This window comes from Rhinopithecus roxellana, chromosome 17 (genome assembly GCF_007565055.1).
Source record: "Rhinopithecus roxellana isolate Shanxi Qingling chromosome 17, ASM756505v1, whole genome shotgun sequence".
Lineage (NCBI taxonomy): Eukaryota > Metazoa > Chordata > Mammalia > Primates > Cercopithecidae > Rhinopithecus > Rhinopithecus roxellana.
The window spans coordinates 98,785,814-98,808,679 of record NC_044565.1 but is presented as its reverse complement, the minus strand read 5'-3'; the positions used below and the strand labels follow the sequence as shown (position 1 = coordinate 98,808,679).

Here is a 22,866-nt window from a genome sequence, read left to right as displayed (position 1 = left end):
TCCATTTGGGCAGTGGCCACCTTGTTTATTGTGTACCTGTCTGTATCCATGAAGTCTGACATAATGCCTGACATATACTATGAGCTCAATAGCTATTGAGTGAATGAAATAATGAGAAAATCCTGTTTGATCACTTGCCAGCCATATAATGCTAGCCAATTTTTTCCACTTCAGTTCCTGCATCTGTGAAATTGGATAACACAAATACTCACCTTGTAGCATTGTTGGAATAATTACCTGAAATCATGGCGTAAATTCGTAGCATAATATTGGAAGTGTTAGGGCTCAGAACGTGATGGCCCACAGTATGGTGTCTTGGTGTGATGAATGCTTTAAGCTGAAGGAAACTGAAAGAGCTTCAGAAACAAAGTCTTTCTGGCCTTCTCCCACCTTTCTTTCTCCTGCTCTCCTTTCTTCCCCAAGGCAGACCAGAGAAACTAGAATTCCTCTTCCTCAATGTGGGTCATAGAAACTAGAACTCCTCTTCCCTAAAGACAGCCATAAAGCCTAGACATATTAGTCTAACCTTCCCCTGCCTTTCTGTGTGGGGGCTGGCCATAAAGAAATTCTCTGACCTATCTTGTCTGATACATGATCATGAGACCCTCATTCCAGAATGAGTCCTGACCTAAACCCAGGAGAAAGAACTGCCACACAGAGAAGCAAAGAAGAATGTGAACAGACAGATCTTGCTGGGTTTCTTCCCTCTGCCTGCTACCATTAGACCATACCCTTTCTGTCCAATCAAATTTGACATAGCTGTCCATTCTTCACTGAATATTAGCATACAAATGGACAATTTTCCTTGATATTTGAGTCTTAATTTCTGAAGGCTCCTGTGACACGTACAAGTTTGATCAAATAAATTCTTATGTTTTCTCCTATTAATCTTTCTCTGCCAACCCTAGGCGGGTTGAGGAAACTTTCTCTTTGACAGGCACATCATAACAGCTGAACTAATATTAGCTCCTGTATTTCCTAAGATGAACCTCTGTTTGAGTGCCTGCCAGTCAGTAGAAGAAATCAGATGGGCTATTCCCATTTTGCCTCCAATGAATATATTGTTTTGAAGTAGGTAGATGCATGTGTAAAACTCCAGGCAGGGCATCCTTGTCTCTCACCGGGTACAGCCCTGCTTGGTAAAACTGAATTTGGTAAAATCCTCTGTGCTCTCATAGTAACTTGCTCAAATGACCACACAGATGGAATTATGTTTACTTGTCTATTTCCTGAGCTGGTCTGTGTGGGGGAAAGAAGACATTTTACTAATTTTGTAATCCTGCTGCCTAGCATGGTGCTTGCTTCCTAGTGCTTAGTCAATGGACATTCAATGAAAAGTGATATTTGAGCTGAGTTTTATAGATAAAGAGGGCATATGCAGGGAGGGCCTAGGCAGGGCGCATGGCATGAGCAAAGGCATGGCAGCCTAAAAGGCAAGGCATGCTCCAGGAGGAAAGTTGAGGAGGTTGGTAGAATAGCAAGGGAGGAGGGAGTTGGCTTCTGAAGGTGAAGACTTCAGAGGTGAGGGGGCGATTTCTGGACATTTCAGGATTGGGATTGTGGCTACAAGTTGCCCAGGTGTATGAAAGTGTAAAGCACTGGGAATGGGTAAATCAAAGTATCGTGAGGCTGAGGTCCAGGCTGCGTGATCCGTGATGATTCTGAAGTTGTCAGGAAAGTGCAGAAGTGGGGAAGGAGATGGCAACTGAGTTAAGTGCCAAGGGTTCTAATAAATATGGAATGATCTGAATGGCAGAGCCATGGCCAAAGTGCATGTGTCCCAAGTGAAGGTGACAACACTGGCCTGCAAGCTGTGCTTTGAATGGTTTTCTCAGTAGTGGGGGAACACTGACTCACCTCTACTTCTTCATGAAGACCACCACTCACATCTGCAGGACTCAGACAAGGGTACAAGTGGAAGTCCTGCCCTGCGGAGTTCCTTTTCTCTGTGTACCCTGGTTGCACTGAGCATGCATTATGCTACTCCAGCCTGCACCTCTGAGTTCCATTTATTCCCTGCAAACAGCCATCCTTAGGCCTGTGGGGTGCACACTGAGGGCGTAATGCACCCTTGGGTGGAGAGAGTCAAGGCAGACTTTGAGTACTCAGGAGATTTTGGGGCCTCAAGTATCAGAGCATGTTCAGTGCAAATTTGGGTGCTCATGTGTCCCATTGGCCTCATGGTCTCCCAGATTCCTTGCCTGTGGGTGAGGCATGGCTAGAAGAGGGCAAGAGAGAGCAGGGTCCTCTAAAGTATGGTGTCTAGGAAGGGGACCACACGTCTGCCCTCAACTTGCTTCACTTAGAAACTGACATCTAAATGTGAAATGCCTGATTGCAGCAGAGAAAATAGCCACGGCCATGCCATGGTCTTATTCTTTCCCAGCAAATGGTCTCTTTTAGGGATGAACAAAGACACACTTAAATTAAAGGTTATTCTCCTCTGGAGGAAACACCTTAGGGCTGTCAAATTCCTTAACTACACTGGCTCACAGTCAAGTATGGCCCATGAGTTAGGGCTCTCCTGAGCCACAGTACATTTCATGGACTCTTGTTTTTCTCTCTCCCTGGCTTCTGCTGAGCTCAACTGCATGCCAGTCAGGGAGTGCCCTGCGCTTGGGATCAGGAGACGAAAGGTATTACAGGGAATTAGAAAAAGCTCTGCTCACTGGAGCACTGGGCTTTGCTTTGTGACTCTATTTTCCTTGTTCATCTGATTAAATTCACACCATCAAGGCTTCAGCAAGGACAGTGAGCATCAGCTGTGTAAGAATACAGTCCCTGGTCAGCTGCTGGCCTAGTCTTGCTGCCAGAAGTGTCTGATCTAGGTTGCTGCCCTTATTCATGTTAAGGCTGGTGTTTCCAATATCTCTACTTTTATGTAACCCTAGGAAGTGGACACATTCAGTTGTGACAGTCATTAAAGAGACAGTCCAGATTGGAACCAAGGGATTTGAATTCTGTACTTATTCTGTCATTGTTTAGCTACACAACCTAGGTAGGTCACTTAACCTTTGAATGGTAATTTCTTCTTTTATAACAAGGAAACCCTATCCTCCTTTCTACCTCACAGGAATGTTTTGAGGACCTAATGAACCAATGCAAGCCAATGTCTTCTGGAATGTGTAAAAAAGCCCATCGCAATATAGGAGATTATTATCACTGTGGTGTGAACCATTTATCATATTCTTTTGAAAGTGACAGCCCCACAGGAGAGCAGCTTTGCTGCGGGGTGGGTGGAGAGATGATGGCAGGAGAGAATTAGAGTGAGGGCTGGGAAACCAGGAAAGTGGAAAAGGGGGAGGATGAGGTACAGCAAGCTGTTAAAGGAAATGAGAAGTGACTGAAATTCAAGATCTCCTAGTGTTAAATACAAGGCTAGGCAATCTACACACACAAGCTCAATTAATACTTATTACAACCTTTCAGGTGTCTTTTTTTATTCTTAATAAGCCTGCTTCCACCTTTTTAGAAATAGAGAAATTGAAATGATCTAGCTTCCTGTATTTTTTTGTCTTCATTTCTTGCTACTCTCCTTCACCCCCTTTTCTCTGCTCCAGCCACACTGATCTTGTTTTTCTGGAGCAAACCAGGTTCACTGTCCCTGGGCTTTTGCACTTGCTGTTCCCTTTGCCTGGAACACTCTTCCCTCAATATCCACATGTCTCACTTTCCATTCTCTCCAGGTCTACTCAAGTCACGTTCTCAGGGAGGCCCCCAATGTCGTATATCATATCCCTCTTCCCTGATTTATTTTTTGTCACCAGCACTTGTGACTGCCTAGCACTAATGCATTTTACTTAGTTTGCATGTCATTGGTCACCTCTACTTGACTATAAAGTCTACAAGGACAGACATTTTTATTTACTACTTTTTATCCAGTGACTGGAATAGTGCTTGGTTTAAAGTAGGCACTCAATAAATATTTGTTGAATAAGGGAATGCATAAGTGGAAAATAGGATTGTGTGGGCTTGTTCAGAGTTAGTTTTTGATTTCTCTAGGTGGCTCCCAGTGATATAATTTACCCCAACACCAAATATTTGTCTAGTTCCAAATACTGACCCTTATGTCTTTGGTTAGATTCTGTCTCACAAATAAGTTTCTTGAATGTTGATCTAAAACTATTCCCTGAAATACACAGAAAACTGCCTTACACATTCCAGACTTCCTAGGAAGGAGGACTTGGTACACCAGCCCAATTGATCCGTAGTCAATGCTCCAACAGTGCAAGGTGGATGGAGGGCTTCCTGGGTCATTTCCTAAAGAAGCCTTGGCTTGTGGCACCGGGAAGCCTAGGCTGGCTGCAGCTCACACTGCACGGGGAATAGATGGAGATGAGAATTTTTCAGGGGTCTCTGTGGGGATGTGGTGTATGAAGGTTTCCCATTACTTCACACACAGAGGCCGTCTATTCTTCATGATATTTTCCACATTTTCTTTTTTTTCCCCCTCCCTCCCTTCCTTCATTCATTCCCTCTCTTCTTCCTTACCCACTCCTCTTATTCTTTCCTTTTTGCTTCCCTTCCCTATGCTTTCTGTGAAAAGGAAATTACCTAAATCTCTTTTGGACAGAGAGCATTTGCATTACCTCATGGATATTAGAGGAGCATGCAAGAGTGGAGTTAAAGGCCAGGAGTTCTGTACCTCCTATGGTGGTCACCAGGAGTCAGTGCACCCAACTTTTTTCCTCCCAGTGGCACATTCAGAGAGTAGAAATCAATACAAATGGATGTGGAAGAAGGTGAATTCTCATAGCTCTTTCAGAGTCTTAGAAAATCACCCCTGGTATTAATTACTTAGAATGGGAAGATTTTTAGGCTGACTCCTCAATTCAAAGGGGCTGACTCTGTTTAAGTGTGGACTGTGTGTGTGCATGTGCGTGATTGATGTGTGTGCTGCCAAGTCCCATGATTTAAGGGGGGAATTATGAGGAAGAGCTCTGGTTTGAAGTTACAGCTGAGTTCCAATCCTTACTTGATTACTATGAATTATATTACCTTGGACAAATAATTTCTCTTTATTCTCCTGATTTCTCATCTTTGAATGAAGGCCTTGGATAAATAAGTCACCAGTTTCCTTCAGTCCTGAAATTCTATGACTATGCATTAGAGAGTTAAGCCAGACTGTCCTAGGTAGTGGATGGTGCTGGGCACAATTTTCACACTTGATAGGCTCATCCTCCAACCCAACTTGCAAGGACAGATAGGAATAATTCTTCCAACTCCTGAACCACCATGTCTTCTAACTTTTTCAGGTGCAGGAGGCAGGTAGTTATTTGGGTGGCCAACTCTCACTAGGTGCCCTGGATGTCCTTCACCTTCACACTCTGCAGGCTGCCTGATTTCCAGAATAGGAACACAAAGCTGTTTGGTAGCTTCATTCTTTGGAGATGGGAATCTTGTGGTACAGGTTTTGCTGCCTGTGAAACAACAACTTTTGAATATTCACTGGCCAGACTGCATCTTTGAACAACTCATTAAAACCTAGCAGTTTAAATGACCCTTGCTAATGATAAATGGAGGGGAAATTGCCTGAAAGTTCTCTAAGTGCAGAGCTGAAAATGTCCTTTGCATCTTATTATGTGGACAATATAACTACAAATAAGATAATTGTTTATATTCTTCTTTTGTGTGTGTTTAAGGAATGTCCCAGGATTCAAGGAATCCCGTGATATAAAATAACAAAAGAAAAGTAAGCAAGAGCATAACAAATCAATTGCTGTTACGAACTTTGGAGTTTAGTATATTTTTGAAGCTTATATATTCCAGAACAAAATGATCAGGGGCCATGACTAATGCTGTTGGGAAGAATAGAATACGATGAAGACCTTGTGTCATGTAAAGGATCAAGCTGTCTTTACATTTTCTGAGGTCTGACATGGGGAGGCTTTAAATATCTTCAGAAATATTTTTCCATTACTCACTTTTTGAACTAGATGTGGGGACCCCAGACCATGGTATGTGGAGCCATGGGAAACCTAGACCATCATGGTATGTCTATTGGGTTTTTCTACTGGGATCTAAGACTGAGCTCATTCAGCGTTCTGAATTGAACTCTTTGCAACAAGTTGAAAAGATTTTCTTAAGACAAAGATAAACAAGTAACTGCACAAAGGACATGGTCAGGGCCTAGCTTTCTTTCACATTGCTCCTTTCCTTGATATTTGTCTTGCCATTCTTTCTTTTCCTCATGTCTTTTCCTTCCTATCCTAGTGTATTTCTTTTATTTGTTACTTCTTTTTTCTCTTGTCTCTTTTTTTTTTTTTCCTTTTCCACTCCTATTCCCAAATAGGATTTCATGGACAAAACTCTAGTGGTTGCCTTTAGATCTAAGTAGTCTCTAGGGTTTGTTTCAGGGACAGACTACATGGAGAGGAGCTGTACTGCAGGTTATAATGGAGGGAGGGTGACAGAGGGATGAAGACAGAAGATATGAGGTGTAAAGATGCCATATGTATCCTGACCTTGAATACCACTGGCTTCATCCCATGAGAGAGGATTTGGGTTGACTCAGGTTGGAGGATGAAGTTGCCTGCCCATTCATCCCCCTCTTCTAGTACCTGCTTCCACCTTCCTGACTGACAGGACTTGCCTTCCACTATAGAGGCTGAATGTGGCAGAGGCTCATTTTGTGACCTCTCTTGCAACCAGGGCAACAATCTTAGATAATGCATAGAAAGGAAGGCATTCTTATGGCCTTTAATGAGACATTTTATTCCCTTTGAAAAGAGAGATGCACAGAAGAAGAGACATCTTTGTTTCTGGATTTGGTCATGTCTACTTGGGGCTATAGCAACCTACTATGATGAGGGAAGATGTGGCTGAAGACTGCAAAGATGGTAGAGCAAAAAGATGGAAAAGGTCCTGGGTCTTTGAGATCATCGAGTTGCCAGTCCAAGCCTGGAGCATTTTATGTAACTGACCTTATTGTTTAGGCTTTTTTTCTTTTCTTTTCTTTTCTTTTCTTTTCTTTTCTTTTCTTTTTTTTTTTAAAGAGTTCTGCTTCTTGCCACTGAAAGCACCTTGATGAGGGCCAGCAAATATAACCTTATAGTTGAGCTTTATTTTGTGTGGACATTTATTTAGTCTCTTTAATGGATTCAGTTATAATTTAAACAACACATCTATATATTAGTCTTCTTTCTTCAATGTCCCTTAGTATGCAATAGCTGAAAGTTTATTCCCTGCTTATGCCTTTACAAACTTTCCTAATAAAATACTTTATGAACCTAAAGGTGTGGCCATCAGTTTCGATGATCTTTTTCAGATTTTTCTAATGCCATGTGATACTGACTAAATAAGGCAGAGTGCTGCCTGTGGTAAAAGTTGCAGTGTCTTGGTGGTGCAAGTGCAGGGGACGTTTCCTCTTACTCTCTTCCTCCCTCCATTTACTCTTCCAGAAACAAGGTATGAAGGGTTCCCCATGATCAGCACATGGAGCCTTGTAGTGAAATACTGCTCTCCAGTGCCCCCCATTCCATCCCCTTCACCAAAACTACTGCATATATATGCAACAAGATAAAAACTGTTGATCAACTTTGTGTACCCAGTTCGTCTCTTCACTCTGTCCCATTCACTCTGGACTTACCCATTCAGTCGCCTTGCTCCAGCCCTGCCAAGGAGGATCCTACCTTGTCAGATTTTCTTGGGATTTAGTCAAAGGAGTATATGGAGGAAAGTGCGGGGAGAACGGAAGACAAAATGAGAGGCTTTCCAGGATGGGGCTGAAGGAATTTATGATGGGTGAAAATTTGAGGAAATAGATGTGGGAGCAGATCCAGTGTGTGGCCAGGGATAGGAGGCAAAGATTTCATTTTGTACCAGGATGGCCAAATGAAATGTTCACAGCCAATATCCATCCTGAGAGATCAGTACTTGTTATTGATATTTTTCTGTATTACACATGGAGATATGGGTACTTTAAGGAATCTGTGGGAGCTATTGTACTCTTCATGGTTTTTGAGATTTGCAATACAAACTTAAAAAATAGAAAAAACTAACTTGTATTAATCTGAAACTTTCTTGCATGGGTGTGTGTGTGTGTTTTCCCTCTGGGTCTGAATTGCCACTCCAGGAGGTACAACTTTAGGGGTGTTACCTGTATAAGCACCTTTAGGGGGAAGAGTGATTGATACACTGGATTTCAATAGCTTTTATTATAATACAGAAAGTGTAGGATGTTTTTCTTTCCCTTCAGATTTGTCTAAAGGATTTAGAAGCACTGAATTTAGCTACCCATAAATATGTTTGCTTATTTGAGAAAAGTCTCATCTCTTACCAGGAAGTATTATAGTGATGGAAAAAATGTCTTCTGAGTGTCTCTTGCTGTATATTTGTCTCTGAACACATTCTTGCCTCTCAGAGCCGTGATTTCTTAAACCGATGTGTCATCAGCAGCTATGTTGTAGAATAATTAATACTCTATCATATTTTTAATTTAGCTGCAACTTGCTTTTGAGTCCAAATTCATAAATACATTGCCTCTGGTCAAAAATAAGGAAGATGAATGACTGCAGATGGAGCTGGGACAGCCCAGCAGTGCAGCAAATGAGTGTGTGGGGGCTGGGGAGAAAATGCTAGCTGAAAGCCCTTTATTTTTGTATAGTTCTAGATCAGTGCCCTCCAATTGAAAAATACTGCAAACCATAAATGCAAGCCACGTATGTAATTTAAAATTTTCTTGTAGCTACATTAAAAAATGTAAAAATAAATAAGTGAAATTAATGTTTAAATGTATTTGTCCTGATACCTCAAAAACAATATTGTCCTAATATGTAATCAATAAAATAGTTACTGAGCTGTTTTACAATTTTTCATATGAAGTATTTGGAATCCCATGTGTATTTTACACTTACAGCACATCTAAATCCAGGCTAGCCACGGTCCAAGTGCCCAATAGCCACATGTGGCTAGCAGCCACTGTGCCAGACTGTAAAACTCTAGACTATTTACAAGGACAATTATTTTATTTTGCACTTGATGCTCACAGTATATCAAAATGGTGCCAGGTCAGATGGGAGGAGACAATTGCTTTTTCTTCTGGCTCTGTAAGAACTTCCTCATTAATGCTTTTGGGATCAGCTTTTTAAAAGGTTGCCAAACGGTAAGAGGAGGAAGGACTGGCTTCTGATATTGAAAGAGCAGACTCAGAGCTTTGTGTGCTAGCCAGGGCTCAGAGCTTGGTGGAATTTATAGTTGGTATTTATGACTGAAAATATCCAGATGGGGTCATTTATAAAATAGATGTGGGTAGTATGGTTATTTATCAAGAGCAATATGCTATAATGGAATGAGTTCTAGACTGAAGTTCAGGAGAAGGCACTAGACCAGGCACAGGTCTGGGAGGAGAGAAGTGAACCAACATTTACCATACCAGCTACAGCACTAGGCACTTCACAACCATTTTCTTATCTACTTCTTATGATAAGCTCAATAGCTATATAACCAGCTCTAGTTTACAGAAATGGCAGCTGAGCCTAGTGAGGTCAGGTTCTGGCTTATTGTGAAGTCCTAATAAAATCTCAGTGCTGTCTGATTCCAAACTGCTGTGTTCTTAACATTGCAATCCATATGCATGTCATACAATAGGTGTTAGGATTCAAGTGGAGAAGTGGAACCAGTGATATATTTGCATGCATGTAGATACATATAGGTGGTAAATACTTGTTACAGGCTTACACAGTTGTGGGGAGCTGGTTAACCTGTCTTTGTAAGGATGTCTCCACAGCTGATGCCAGAGCTAGAAGTCCTCAGGGTGGGCGATCATAAAGGGAAGATCACAGCATGCTGGAAGCAGCAGCACAGGTAGAATTCCACAAGCACACCCTGAGCCCTGCTTACATTCTTGTTGCCTCTGACCTTGGTGATGAAAGTGCCCTGCAGAGGTTGGACCCTTTTTCATGGAGCTTAACAAATATACCTGGTTCAGGATGAGTCTGAGAACCTGAAGGAGGACCCAGGGAAAGGTGGAGCAATTGGAGACCCAGCCGCTGCTTTACAGCAGTAAGCTGAGTCAGCATCAGCAACAGTGTGCTGAGCTACAAAATGGCTGCTGTTTTCCTTTGCCCTCCTGTTTTCCTAGAGTCTTCACTATGGCCCACTCTAACTGGAAACACATGAGGAAGGGAATTCTGGGAAATGTATTTTAGCCTGTCCACATTGATGCATTACAAAGGCTTCAAATGGGTGTTCAGTAAATATTTGTTGAATGAATGGATGAATGAATGAATGAATGAATGAATGAATACCATGGTACTTCTCTTGGAAATTCTCTGGGAGTCGGAATACCTAATCCTGGCTCTGCCTCTTACAAACCAAACAATTTTGAACAAGTGACTTAACTCTGAGTCTTAGTTTCCTCACTTGTAAAACTCCAAGAATAATCCCTGTCCTGCTTATTTAACAGGGATCAGTTGAAATAATCTGAACAAAAGCACTTTGAACATAATGTTCAAAAATAACATATATAAGGATAAATCATGTAATATAGTATTGTATTCTTTAATTATTGTTGTTACTAATAATTCAGCTTCCCAATGTATCACATAGAATTAATAGTTCCTGACCAATTTACCTTAAAGGTATGCCAGGAAGCTTAAATTAGGTGAGATATGTAGAAGCACTGTCAGCTATCTGTGGCATACCCTTCAAAGGCAAGACTGAATTATCATTCAACACTCAGATACATTTCCACATTGTGTTTTACTTTTGGGCTAAATGACTCAGAGGGACAAGTATGTAACTGGAACCATTGGTGACTCTGTGAGCTGAAGAGCAGTGGCCATTCCTTGGATGGGAGTTGTGGGCAGTGGATGAGGTTTCTGTCCTATAAATTTGGGCTTGCATTTCATAGCAGCCAAACTTGCTCAGCAGAATGAAGAAATCTCTGCGAAAGTTTTTGGTAAAGATGGCATAGAGGAAGGGGTTGGCACAGGAGTTGATGGGGTAAAAGAGGACCAGCAGGATCTTTGCTTTGGACACAGTGATGAGGGGCACCTTGAGGGAGGCAGAAATGGCAAAGAAAGAAATGGGTGCCATGCAGAGGAAGTCAGTGAAGATGAGCATGGCCATGCGCTTGGCGATCCTGGTGTCACTAGAGGAGGACACGATGTTGGGGTTCCGCACTGTGAGGTAGATGTGGGTGTAGCAGCCACAGATGACCACAAAGGCCAGGACATTGAGCACAAGGAGGGACATGACATACAGCTGTGACAAAGGGCTGTCAATATCCATGGGCAGGCAGATGCTCACCTTCATGTAGCTGCTGATGCCAAAGATGGGAAAGAGGGCAGCTGCAAAAGCAAAAATCCAGCCCATCACCATGACACTGGCAGCATGGCGGAGTTGCACCTTGCAGTCCAGCTGCATGGCATGGGTGATGGTATGCCATCTTTCCAAGGTGATAGCTGTCAGAGTGTAGACTGACAGCTCACTGGCAAACACAGTGAAAAAGCCAGCAGCATCACAGCCTGCTCCAGTTTGCCAGTCAATGGCATAGTTGTGATATTGGCTTTTGGTGTGGATATCAACTGATGCAATGAGCAGCAGGTAGATTCCAATGCAGAGATCAGCAAAGGCCAGGTTGCACATAAGGAACCTGGGGACCGTGAGTTTATACTGGCTGGTAGTTAGGATCACCAGCACTATGATGTTCCCAGTGATGGCCAGGATGCTGATAAACCATATCAGGACTCTGAGGATGATGTACCCCATGATATCTTCACATGGGTTGAATGCATCTGGCTTAGGGGAACAGGTCACATCAACCACTTCATTGCATAAGTCATAGTCAAACTCACTGTACATCATGTCAAATCCTCTGCTGTAACCGGGCTCATTGTCTTCTGCCAGAGAGGCTCTCTGACCCCTAGGCTGAGTCATATAATCAACTTCCTGCCTTAAAATAGATTTGTTGCAAATTGGATGAAGCTCAGAGCTAGAAAAATACAAAAAGAAATAGAATCAACATCTCAGATTCAGAATAGCAAATACATCACTGTCTTTGTGCAGGGTAGAAATGATGGGTTTCTTCCTGAGATTTTTTTTTTCTTCTCACATCATATCTGCCCTTGAGGCTAAGCTCAAGGGTTAATGCTGCTTACTGTAAATGAATATAACAACTTGTATATATTTTACTAGAGTTGGATGGCCCACTGGGGAAACCATCTTGCCACAACCTGAATGTGGGGAGGAAGGCGCCTGAGACTAAGCCTTGCTGTTAAGTGAAAATAATTTACAGACCTGGTATCAACTCTACCCTTTTCCTTCTCCCATCTTGATCCAGCTATCTCTTCAAATGCCTGAGTAGGAGATATTCCTATTCCTCTACACTCAAATCACTGGAAGATCCAGACTGTTCTCTCACTCAAATGAGAACTTATTTGCTTCTCTTATCTACATAAATTAGGGGATCAAAATCTAGTTAGTTCCCAGCCAGCCCCTATTCCCTGGCTCTTTGGTTCTCAGGCTATTAGGAGGCCAGCTAATTTGCCTGAAATGCTACCAGGGTCTTTCCTGTTCTTTATTATCTCACTTTCTGGGGGCCACAATAGACCTCAGGCATGTGTTTGTCTGCAAGGTAAGCCTGGCTCTCTCATATTAGTTTCCTAGTGAGTGCCCCAAAGAGCAAGTGCAAGCTGCAAAAGGACCTAATTTATTCTAAGAACGTAACTCATCCTCGGGGCAGCCTAGCTCTCCTTGGCCTCACTTTGCTGTCTTGGTTTTCCCTTTGAACACAAATGTACAAGGGGCCTTGTGAACAGGATAGAGGTACTTACAGAGGGATTTGAATGAAATCCAGGTGATAAATATTCAATCCATGAGCATACCCATAAATATGCTACCCCAGAGTAGTCTATCAATACTCTGGATGTAGAGACATGGAAGGTAATATTTCAGTTTGGAAGTAAAGGCTTATGGAATGGAAATTACATAATAAAATGGGAATAAGCCTTACACTGGGACATTTTTGGATGCAAAAAAAAAAAAAAAAAATCACACATACACATGCATACCTTTCCCTCCTTCCCCAAGGGGCAAGTTCACATCTATATTAAGTTGACTGTATTTTTTTTAAACCTTGACATAACCTCAGATATAAGCGGGGAAGTGAATATTAAAACCCTCATAAGGAGGAAAGAAGTGGCTAGGGGAGTGGAGGAGGTAAAGACTCCATTTGATGCTAAAGGATGAGTCTCACCAGGTGTTCCAACCTATTATACATGGACTGAACTTTTCCCCATCTCTCCCCGTCCTCTCTTCTCTCACCCCTGGGAAGTGAATTGAATTGCCAGGAAGTCATTTTCCCTTGGCCTAAGGGATTCTTTTTGTTTGTTTAAGGCTAAATGATGAACATATACAGAATTGAAAGTCAATGGAAACAGAGCCCAGTAAATGTTTTGATTTAGTCAGTGGTCTTCCAAGGAAGGTGAGGCAAGCTCCATAATGGACATAGAGGGCATAAGAGGGTTATCTTGTGGTCCTTAGTCTAATTCCCGACTCTTAAACCCTGTTATTGAACTAGCTGCAGCCTGATTCCAGGAAGAGAAAGTAAGTAACCTGGTACTTGCTGACTGCAGTGTGGTTCATTGGATTGAGATCTTACTTAACTCTCTAGAAACAGCCTTCACTTCCTGGGACTTATGGTCGGCGTCTGTGAAGATTCTTACTGTTGTTGCTGTTGTCCACGTATTTTAAATATTGTGCTTCCCTTTTCTGAAACAGAAGTGACCCACTGACATGAAGTAAGGAGAAAAGTAAATAACTTATGTCTCTGAGATAAGAACAAAAACAAAAGTGGAAACTGAGGGACATCAAACTTTGCCTCCGCAGTACTTTGGAAAATCCTAACTATCATAAGGAGTTGGAAATGCAGTTTAGAGTCAGTTTAAAAAGTGGCACTCTTGGACTCTGATCAGTCAGTGAACAGATGCTTGCGGGTGGCATAGCAGTGTCCCAGAGCCTGAGCTTTGGAGGCAGGCAGAGCAGATCTGGATTTGTTTGGTCAGTGTAGGTCAAGTTATTTAGTATCTCTGAGCCTCAGTTTCTATCTCTGTGAGAAAGGAATAATAATGATATTACCTTTGTGGGAATTAAATGAGATAAAGATACAAAGTATTACAGTGCTTGGCAGTGAATACTCAGCAAATGTCAGCAGTATGAAGACAAATGATGGCAGTTATTTATGGAATTCTTGTTGAGGTATAGGCCCTGTGTGGGTACTTAGAAGCATATGCCACAGCATGTCAATTTAATATTGAATGGTGAAGAAATGGACTTCACAACATTGAGTTGTGAAGAAACAACTTGTATTGTTAAATACAATAAAAATTGAAGAATAAAATGAGAGTAAAATGCGAACTGAATACAGAATTATGACAAGGAAATATCTGGTTCAATGACAAATGAAGAGTGTAGTTGATAGGAACTTTTGGGAAGAGCCCAGGAAGAGTCCAGGAGGACCACTGGCCAAAGTTTTAGTCACAGGGGCCTCATGTTTATACTCTGGGCATTATTTCCAAATGAGGATCAGAATAATTTCATCATACAAGTTAAAACTTGAATCCCACTACCAAACCACACCTACTGTAATATACAATGAAATGATTCTATCGAAGGAATAAATCTGAAATTATCTTCTGAATAACATAATTATTTTATGTTGTTTGTGTGTGTGAATTTGATGAATACAAAAATCAAATACCCATTGCTAAAAATAAAAAACCAAAACCATCGATCACAATTTTGGTTACTCTATTTTGGCACATTGTGGAAGAACCACATTCCCCTCCTTGCTGTACCCCAGCAGGCCTGGATGGTGAGTTACAGCAGCAACCGAGAGGGATGAGAGCAGAGTGGTCTGGAGGGATCAGAGAAGACCTCATGTCCTGGGACAATATAAGGCAGATGTGGAGATGCCAATTGGGAGAACCTTGAGGCTATGTCTAGAGGAGTCTTAGTAACACGATGAGATAACAAATTATTGGGGTGTGTTGGAACGGGGCCAAATAGCACACTGCAAGCTGCTCTCACAGTGATCTTAACATTTTCTTCCTTTTCTTAAAGACAGGGTCTCACTCTGCTGCCCAGACTGGAGTACAGTGGCACGATTATGGCTCACTGCATCCTCGACCACCTGGGCTCAAGCAATCCTCCCACTTCAGCCTCCCGAGTAGCTGGGACTGCAGGCATGCGCCACCACACATGGCTAATTTTCTTCATTTTTTTGTAGAGACGAGGTCCCACCACATTACCCAGGTTGGTCTCAAACTCCTCGGCTGAAGGAGTTGTTCCACCTTGGCCTCCCAAAGTGCTGGGATTACGGGTGTGAGCCACCTCGCCTGGACAATTTTAATGTTCTTTATTTCTCTTCGGGGTATTCAGTTCCAGGGACTTGGTGCAAAATTAGTATCTTTCTCACTCTGGATAGAATAATTCTTATGTGGAATATAAAAGAGGCAAGCCACTGCTTCAGCCCAGGACCTTAAGAATTCTAGTTGTCAGGAAGAAATTTCCTGGCTCTTGAGCTCATCTATGAAGAGTGCCCATTCTGGATAATATCCTAGTGATGCATGCAGATTCTGAAAAACAGCTGTTTTTCTACACATCCTTCAGAAAGGTCTGAGTAGAGACTCCCAGCTACTTGGAAAACATTTTAGGGTGCGTACTGTTTTGTTCTTTTTGTTTTGCTTTTGAGCAAGGAATATGTCCACATGGACTGGTCAATGTATGTTAAAGGTTGAATAATAGAGGAGACTGTGTTAAACAGCGAAATAATATCATAGGAAAGCTGTATTAGTTCTAGGCTAGTATATAAGAGTAATGAAAAGACATCATTTGATGAGTGCAACTACATGGTGTGGCTTATGTAGGTGAGCTCAGAGGAGAGTGAGAGCTTTTAGAACTCTGATACTCAGTAAATTCTTACCTCCAATGCATTGTTTAAATGTCTGGGGTGTGTGTACAATCTCCAAGGTGACTTTCTGTTTACTCTCTCCAGATCCTTTCTATGATTATCTCACTTTTTTAACCAGTTAGGCAACTAGGACTTGTCTCTGTTTAGATCATCCTCTTTAAGTCTGGGCTTCCCTGAACCTGGCTTTCTTTGAAAGCCAAAGTAATGAGATGTCTTAATCTTTCTCCTCCCTGTGAGGTAGTGAGATCCCAAGGTGGATTAGAGAGGCTTAGAGTGATTGCGATGTGCTGCAGATGTGTACATCAGTCTCTGGCATGGCATTTATGCATCTCCCTGCCAAACATGACATGGATGGGGCATTTATGAAGTGCAGAGTTTGGGACTTGAAAGATTAAATCTATAAAGGTACAAGGGAAAGAGGGAACAGATATTATGCACCAACTCTGAGTCAGGCACTGTGCTTACTATTTTTCATGTTTTCTAATTTAGTACCTGGTATATGTTCTGCCCCATGGATAGTCCTGTCCTGTGAGCCCATTTTCAAAGAAATGAAAGAGTGCAACCATTCCTCACTCTCCACAAAACTGAATTTTTGACCCAGAATGTGCCAAAGGGCTTGAGACAGGGAACTCTCTGCAAGTAGATTCTCTTCATGTCGCAGATGTGTAGAAATTATGGACTAAGTTCTACATTGGGGAAATCTCTGAGCAGGGCTCAAAGATAGACTCACATTTGCCGTCTCCAGTTTGCAAAGGCACAGCAATGGCTGGGATAGGTGAGGCTGGCTTCCATGAGGGCAACAAGCTTTTCCAGACTAGGAAGCTTTTTTAAGTTGTAAGTCGACCTGGCCCTCAGCTTCTTAAGATTTTCTAAGCCATAGCTAGGCAGGGAGTGGATCCTTGTTCTTGAAATATCTCTATAAAGAGAAAAGGTAAATATAACAGGATTACTGTGGACCTAAAACTTTCTGCTCTTGGTTAGCAGGCACAATAGCAGACACTCTAGTGATATTCTTACGTGGATGAGGAGAGAGACTCCAGTTCCTCCAACACACCTTGGCCAGATCAATATTTGGCTAATGGGACATTTGGTTCTGTAGGAGTCCTGGTCCTTCTGTTCCTGGTAGGAGGAGTTAGATAATAGGCCATTCTGATTCCTGGATATACTTACATCCTGGCTAATTTGGGCCATAAGTGTTGCTGGTGAGTAGAATTAGCCACCTTCCCTTCTACAGTCTATTTGTACCTGCTAATTTGCATGGGACTAAGGAATTGAGATCATTTGTCTGTGCCATAAAACTAGCTATAAAAATATTTCTGATGAGCTGGAGTAGAATCTTTGGCCAAATTTCAGGAAAAGGGACAAGAAGGTAATATACTACAAGAAGAAGAAGAGTCTGGCAGGCAGTAGGGGCAGTGTTGGCACAAAGTCCAAGTGGCAGTGCAGAGTGGTGGTTACGAACTTGGCATCTACAGCAGACCTGCCTGCACATCTACCTTGCCCCTCTCCCTATTAGATTTATGACCTTGGTCAAGTATGTCACTTCTCCATGTTTCAGTTTCCTCAGCTGTAAAATGGAAAGACAAAAATCCTATCTACTTCAGAGGGTTGTTGTGAAAATTAGATGAGTTAAAGTACATAAAGAATGTCCTGACCAACAGAAACACTTAATGTCTGGCAACTATTCTTAGTAAATATAACACAGACTGAGAGAGAGAGAGAGAGTTGTTCTTGTTTGGTAGGAAAGTCTCTGTCCAGTAGACCTCAGCACAAATGACCAGTTTAACCAGGTCCCTGCCCCTGATGGGCTGCAAGTTCCATCCTTTTTGGCAGCAGCACCAGTGATGTGGGTGCTTTTCTGGCAGCACCACTGGTAGTTGCAAACTTCAAAACCAAGACTGGCTGGTGAGAACAAGGAGATTTAAATGGCACCAGCTTGGACCTGTTGGGGCCAACAGCTTGGCCATGAGTGGGTGCTTCTGATGGGGGTGGTAGCAAGTGATGACCAGGATGAGTTCATTTCAGCACCCTTGGGGACCCTTGTATATACTTGAGGAAGAAGAATCTTTTAATGTTGGCATTCCCTGTAAATCAAAGCAGTAGACACTCAGAGTAATGAAACTTGGGGGTGTGAATATATATTTGCTACCCCATATGCTCTCACAATCTGGTGAAAATTACATTTTCAAAGTCTTGTTTTCATTGTATAATTATCTTGCTCAAAAATTTATAATGGCTTCCTATTGTTCAGTGAAACCCATCCCTAACTACTGCCTTATTTGTCACTTCCATTTCCCAAGCACATTTATACTAGTTCTTTGTACTTGGTGTCACTATTTCCTCATCTCACAATTCAATTGAGTTTCTCTTTAGCCTCTGGGGAAATAATACTCACTAAGGCCATGTCTTAGTTCTGATCTCCTTGATTTTGTAGTTACATTTCACAGGTAGAATGCTCCTTCTTTCTGAGATACTCTCTTTCTTGGCATCATATTCTCCTCAACATATTTTCCTCTGACATCTCCGTTGACTTCTTTCTGATGTTTTTTTGTTTTACTTCTCTTTTATCTGTTCTTTAAATATTGGCATTTCTCTATACCTAGACCCCTTCTGACTATACCCAATCTTTTCAGGAGATCTCTTTTATTCCCTTAGTTTCAGATAACAGGCATGTGCTGATGGCTTCCAAAATGTGTATCCCTATTCAGATCCTACTCCTGAACTCCAAGTCCAGATAATCAGTTGTTTTTTGAAGTCTACCATTTTGATGACTTGCATCAAAACTGAACTTACCATCTTTCTTGTAAATATGTTCTTCCTTGTTTTCTCCATCTCAGCAAATGACCCTTCCAATTTCCCCTGTTTTTCATAATGGAAACCTGGGTGCCATCCTTGACTCTCTCATGTGACATCAGTGTCTTGTTCTCTCAAGCCTAACTTTTAAATGTGTTTCAAATCAGCCTACTTCCCTCTTCTTCTGTTACTTTGGTCTAAGTCACCACAATCTCTGCCTAGACAAATGCAATGGTCTCATAACTGTCTTTATGACCATCTATTGCAATCTTAGTACTGCAGATGTAAAAAATGCCTATGAGATTACCCTTTAATGACTCCCCATTGCTCTTAGGATGAAGGACAAGTCATCATATACAGTGTGTTGATGATTTGCCTATTGTCTCTCACATCCATGTCATGCCCTTCTCTATGCTCTTCTCTGTGTTGCAGGAGGGATGATCCCTGCAGTTCCATTTCCCAGGTACCACCTTATCAATCAGCTTTCAATTGGGTTTAGCAAATGGCACTAGCAGGAGATTGGAGGGTAGGTAAAAGAGCATACTCATCCCTCCTCTGTCTCAGGCAGCAACTGAGTCTTCTCCGTGATTCCAGCTCTTGTTGAACAGATCCTTGGAGGATTCAGCTTCTACCAGTTGCCACAGTTTCTGGACATCAGTAAGATGACTTCCTCATTTGTTCCTCAAGTCCTAGAGTTAGTAGTGGTTACTATTGCCAGTTTCTGGACTGCTGATCCCCTGTTTGATATTCAGGAAGATTTACATTTTCAGAACAATTACCTTTATGTTACGTGTGTATGTGTTTGTATGTGTGTGTATTTTACACATAGTCCCCTCTTCGTTAGCTGTTAATTAGATCAAATCTCCTATATACTTAATGATTTTTTTGCTTTGTTCTGTCACTACTGAGAAAATTATATTAAAATCTCCAACTATGATTTTGGATTTCTATACTTCCAGTTTTGTCAATTTTTGCCCTATATATGTTTGATGACTTCTTAAGGCTCATACAAATCTAGAAATTTTATACCTTCCTGGCAATTTTCTGTATATCTAGTAATACTTGTCTCCTAACTCCTTGGAAGTTTCTTCTTATTTGCTGGTTCCTCCATGACCTCCAACTTCAGGAGTGCCCATGAACTCAGTGCCCAGACTTCTTTTCTCCATCTTCACTCTGCAGGTAAGCTCATCCAGTCTTAGGACATAAATATAACTTATATGCTGATGGTGCTAAAATTTGTATTTCTAGGTTGCTTCTTTTTCTTGAAATCCAGACTCATATTCAATTGCCTCCTTGTCTTCACTTAGTTGTCTAATAGGCAGGTCAGACTTTGGATAATAAAAATGGCCTTCCTGATCTTTTCTGAAAATCTGTTCCACCTTTCCAGTTGTTCATGCAAAAACTTTGATGCCTACCTTGACTCCTCTTTTTCTCTCATACCCTACATCAAAACTCTCAGAAAAACTTCTGGACTTTATATAACACATATATCTGGAATCTAATTACTTCTCACAACACTTGTTGCTATCACCACAAGGTAAACATTCTGGTGGTCCAGGGCATCTTGTCTAGCTCCCTCCCTATTATGGTTCTTCAGATTTGGGGTCCCTGGAGATCAGAGTCTGGTCCATGAACCCTTGTGACTGTGATGAATCTTTGCTCTCTGCTGCTGTCTCTGCCTTCTCTCCATTTATACTTCCCATTGTTTTAGAGATTTCCAACTTTTTTATTTGCTGCAGGAGATCTTTCTGGTTCCTCTCTTTTGGCAACCCCTGTTCTAGCCAGTTCTGTTAGTGACACTTGCCCTGTTTTCTGTGACCAAGCTCTTTTTTTTTTTTTTTTTTTTTTTTGAGGCGGAGTCTCACTCTGTCGCCCAGACTGGAGTGCAGTGGCCGGATCCCAAGTTCTTATCTGGCATTTGGGTTCCTCTTTTTTTCTCAAATGTGGAAAGAACAAAGGTTGAGACTCAACTCCCTGTTTTGTCTATAACAATTCAGGCAGGACTCCAAGAAACATGATGAAAAAACATTTTAGAAGTCCTTTAGGAACAATTTAGACCAAGGCCATCATTGCCTCTCCTGAACATTTTTCACATTTTTCAAAACGAGCAATACAAAGCAGATTATTTTTCTTAATTATGCCTCCCTCTTAGGTTTACAGTATAAAAATTGGATTAATTGAAGATTCTAAAGAGAAACAAATTTTTATACTCCATAGAATATCATTCCGTTATCTCATGTACTCTGTGGTGGATTAAAGATGACTGCAAATTCTTTGACACTCTTTTCCATCGAGAGTCTGTTTGTTCTCCCCTTGAATCTGGGCAGAACTGTGATGTCTTTGGATAAAAGAATATGATAGAAATGTTGCTATTCATTATAGATCTAGTCTTTAAGAGCACTGACATCTTCTCATTGGTCTTACAGAGTCTTCAGCTGCCATGAAAGGTCTCTGAATACCCTAAGGCTGCCATATTGGTAAAAGCCTAAACCATGCAGAGAGGTCCTGGAGAATGAGAAACCGTATGGACAGAGTTAGAGAAGACACCACACAGACACACCCAATAAACACAGATGTGTGAGGCACATAAGTGATGGGGACAACTTGGAAGTGGACCCCCCTCCCGGCCCCCACCCTGGCTCCAGTCAGCCACCCGAGCTGACATTGCATGCATCAGGGCCAGCCATCCAAATGTCTGACACACAAAATTGTGATAAAAATGGAATGGTTGTTTTGAGCCATTACATTTTAATGAGGCAGTAGAGAACCAAAACAAACTCCATTGAGGTCTCCATAATGTTTAACAGTTGAAGAGATAATTTTTCCTTGAAAACCAGTAACAGTGCAATAGCATTATAGTCTGTATACTTTTTGCCTGTCTTACCACTGACTATCTTTTGCTTTATGTACTATTTGTATTTTATCTCTCCTTGAAGGTAGAAGTCTGTAGCATTCTCAGCAGTGCCTTTCATGTACTAAGTACCCAGAAACTTATTGCTTTGTTTGAAGATGTACTGGGGAGTGACACTGGAGAAGGATTAGGAAAGGAAATAGATAGATCACCCCAGCCAACTGTGATGTTCTCTGACTTCCACAAATTGCAGAATCTTGTACCTTGTGTTATGTCTTCTATTGTTTCCTATGATTGTCTTTTCATTTATGTTTGTTTGTCTCCTCAGCCAGATTTCAAGTGCCCTGAGAGCAGACATTATTAAGAGACTTTTGTCTTCTGTATCATTTCTGGCATAGATTTGGGCTCATGAAATCTATTCAGTAAGTAGTTGTCTCAAAAGCAGACATGACTCAGCATTGTAATAAAAATGAGAAGCTGGAAAAAATTTTACCAAAGAGCTAATTCTAAGGGGAGATGAGTGTAAGGCAGACTGAGAAATCCAGAAATCTAGACTTAAAGTGAGTTCAGGAAAATGGTGCCTCTGCAGCAGTAAGTATATGTGGCTGAGAATATCAAAGTTACCAAGAAAGGGAGCAACCTTGTGCAGTGTCAACAAGGAGGCAGACATGCCTTGGGGAGTAAGCAGAATGATACACTGGGTGGATTGATTTGAATGCAATCCAGTGTTTAGGTGTTAGATTGGGAAGCCTCTTTGGTAAACTTCATTGCCTTTCCATTGCTCAGTGTTCTGGAGCTAGCTTGTTATTTTGGATTCCTTCTCATCACAGCTAGAAGACATATGTGCTGCTGTCATTTGCACATGATGGCTTTGCTGCTGTGAGACGAAGGCATCTTGTCAGTGTCCTGGGATTGAGATCTTTCGTTGGTGGATGTTGATGAGGGAGCTCTTGGTAGGAAAGAGGCAAAGTCACTTAAAGTTCAACAAAGCAAATTTTTAAGCAAAAGTGGTTCCTGGATGACAGGGAAATAAAAGTCTTTGTGGAGGTGTTTACTTAAAGCTTACTGTCTGAAGGGATCAAACATGGAACCTGTCAAGACTTCCAAATTTTGAACTGACAGAAAATACAACATATCTCTAGTATCTCCATGGATTAAGAAAATTCCATAGAAATTTATATTACCAGGGACAAAGATGAGGTAAGTAGATCTTATTCAGATCTTGGCTGGAGACTTAACTACAGTATATTCCCTTTTTTGCTCTCTTCTCTTAAAACATGCACACTCTATCATACACACACAGGTCTGT

At 41.6% G+C, this 22,866-nt stretch overlaps 1 protein-coding gene across 2 annotated transcripts in view; it reads right to left on the bottom strand.

The window, feature by feature from the left end:
- Positions 1–10,109: 10,109 nt before the first annotated feature.
- Positions 10,110–22,866, bottom strand: part of FSHR (follicle stimulating hormone receptor) — a 186,573-nt gene continuing 173,816 nt past the window's right edge. For both annotated transcript variants that reach the window (XM_010371753.2, XM_010371754.2), the window contains 2 exons: positions 16,644–16,829; positions 10,110–11,935 (listed from right to left, as the gene is read on the bottom strand). In XM_010371753.2, the coding sequence (XP_010370055.1) occupies positions 10,702–11,935; positions 16,644–16,829 (1,420 nt within the window). In that variant the 3' untranslated portion in view covers positions 10,110–10,701. The remainder of the gene's footprint in view (positions 11,936–16,643; positions 16,830–22,866) is intronic.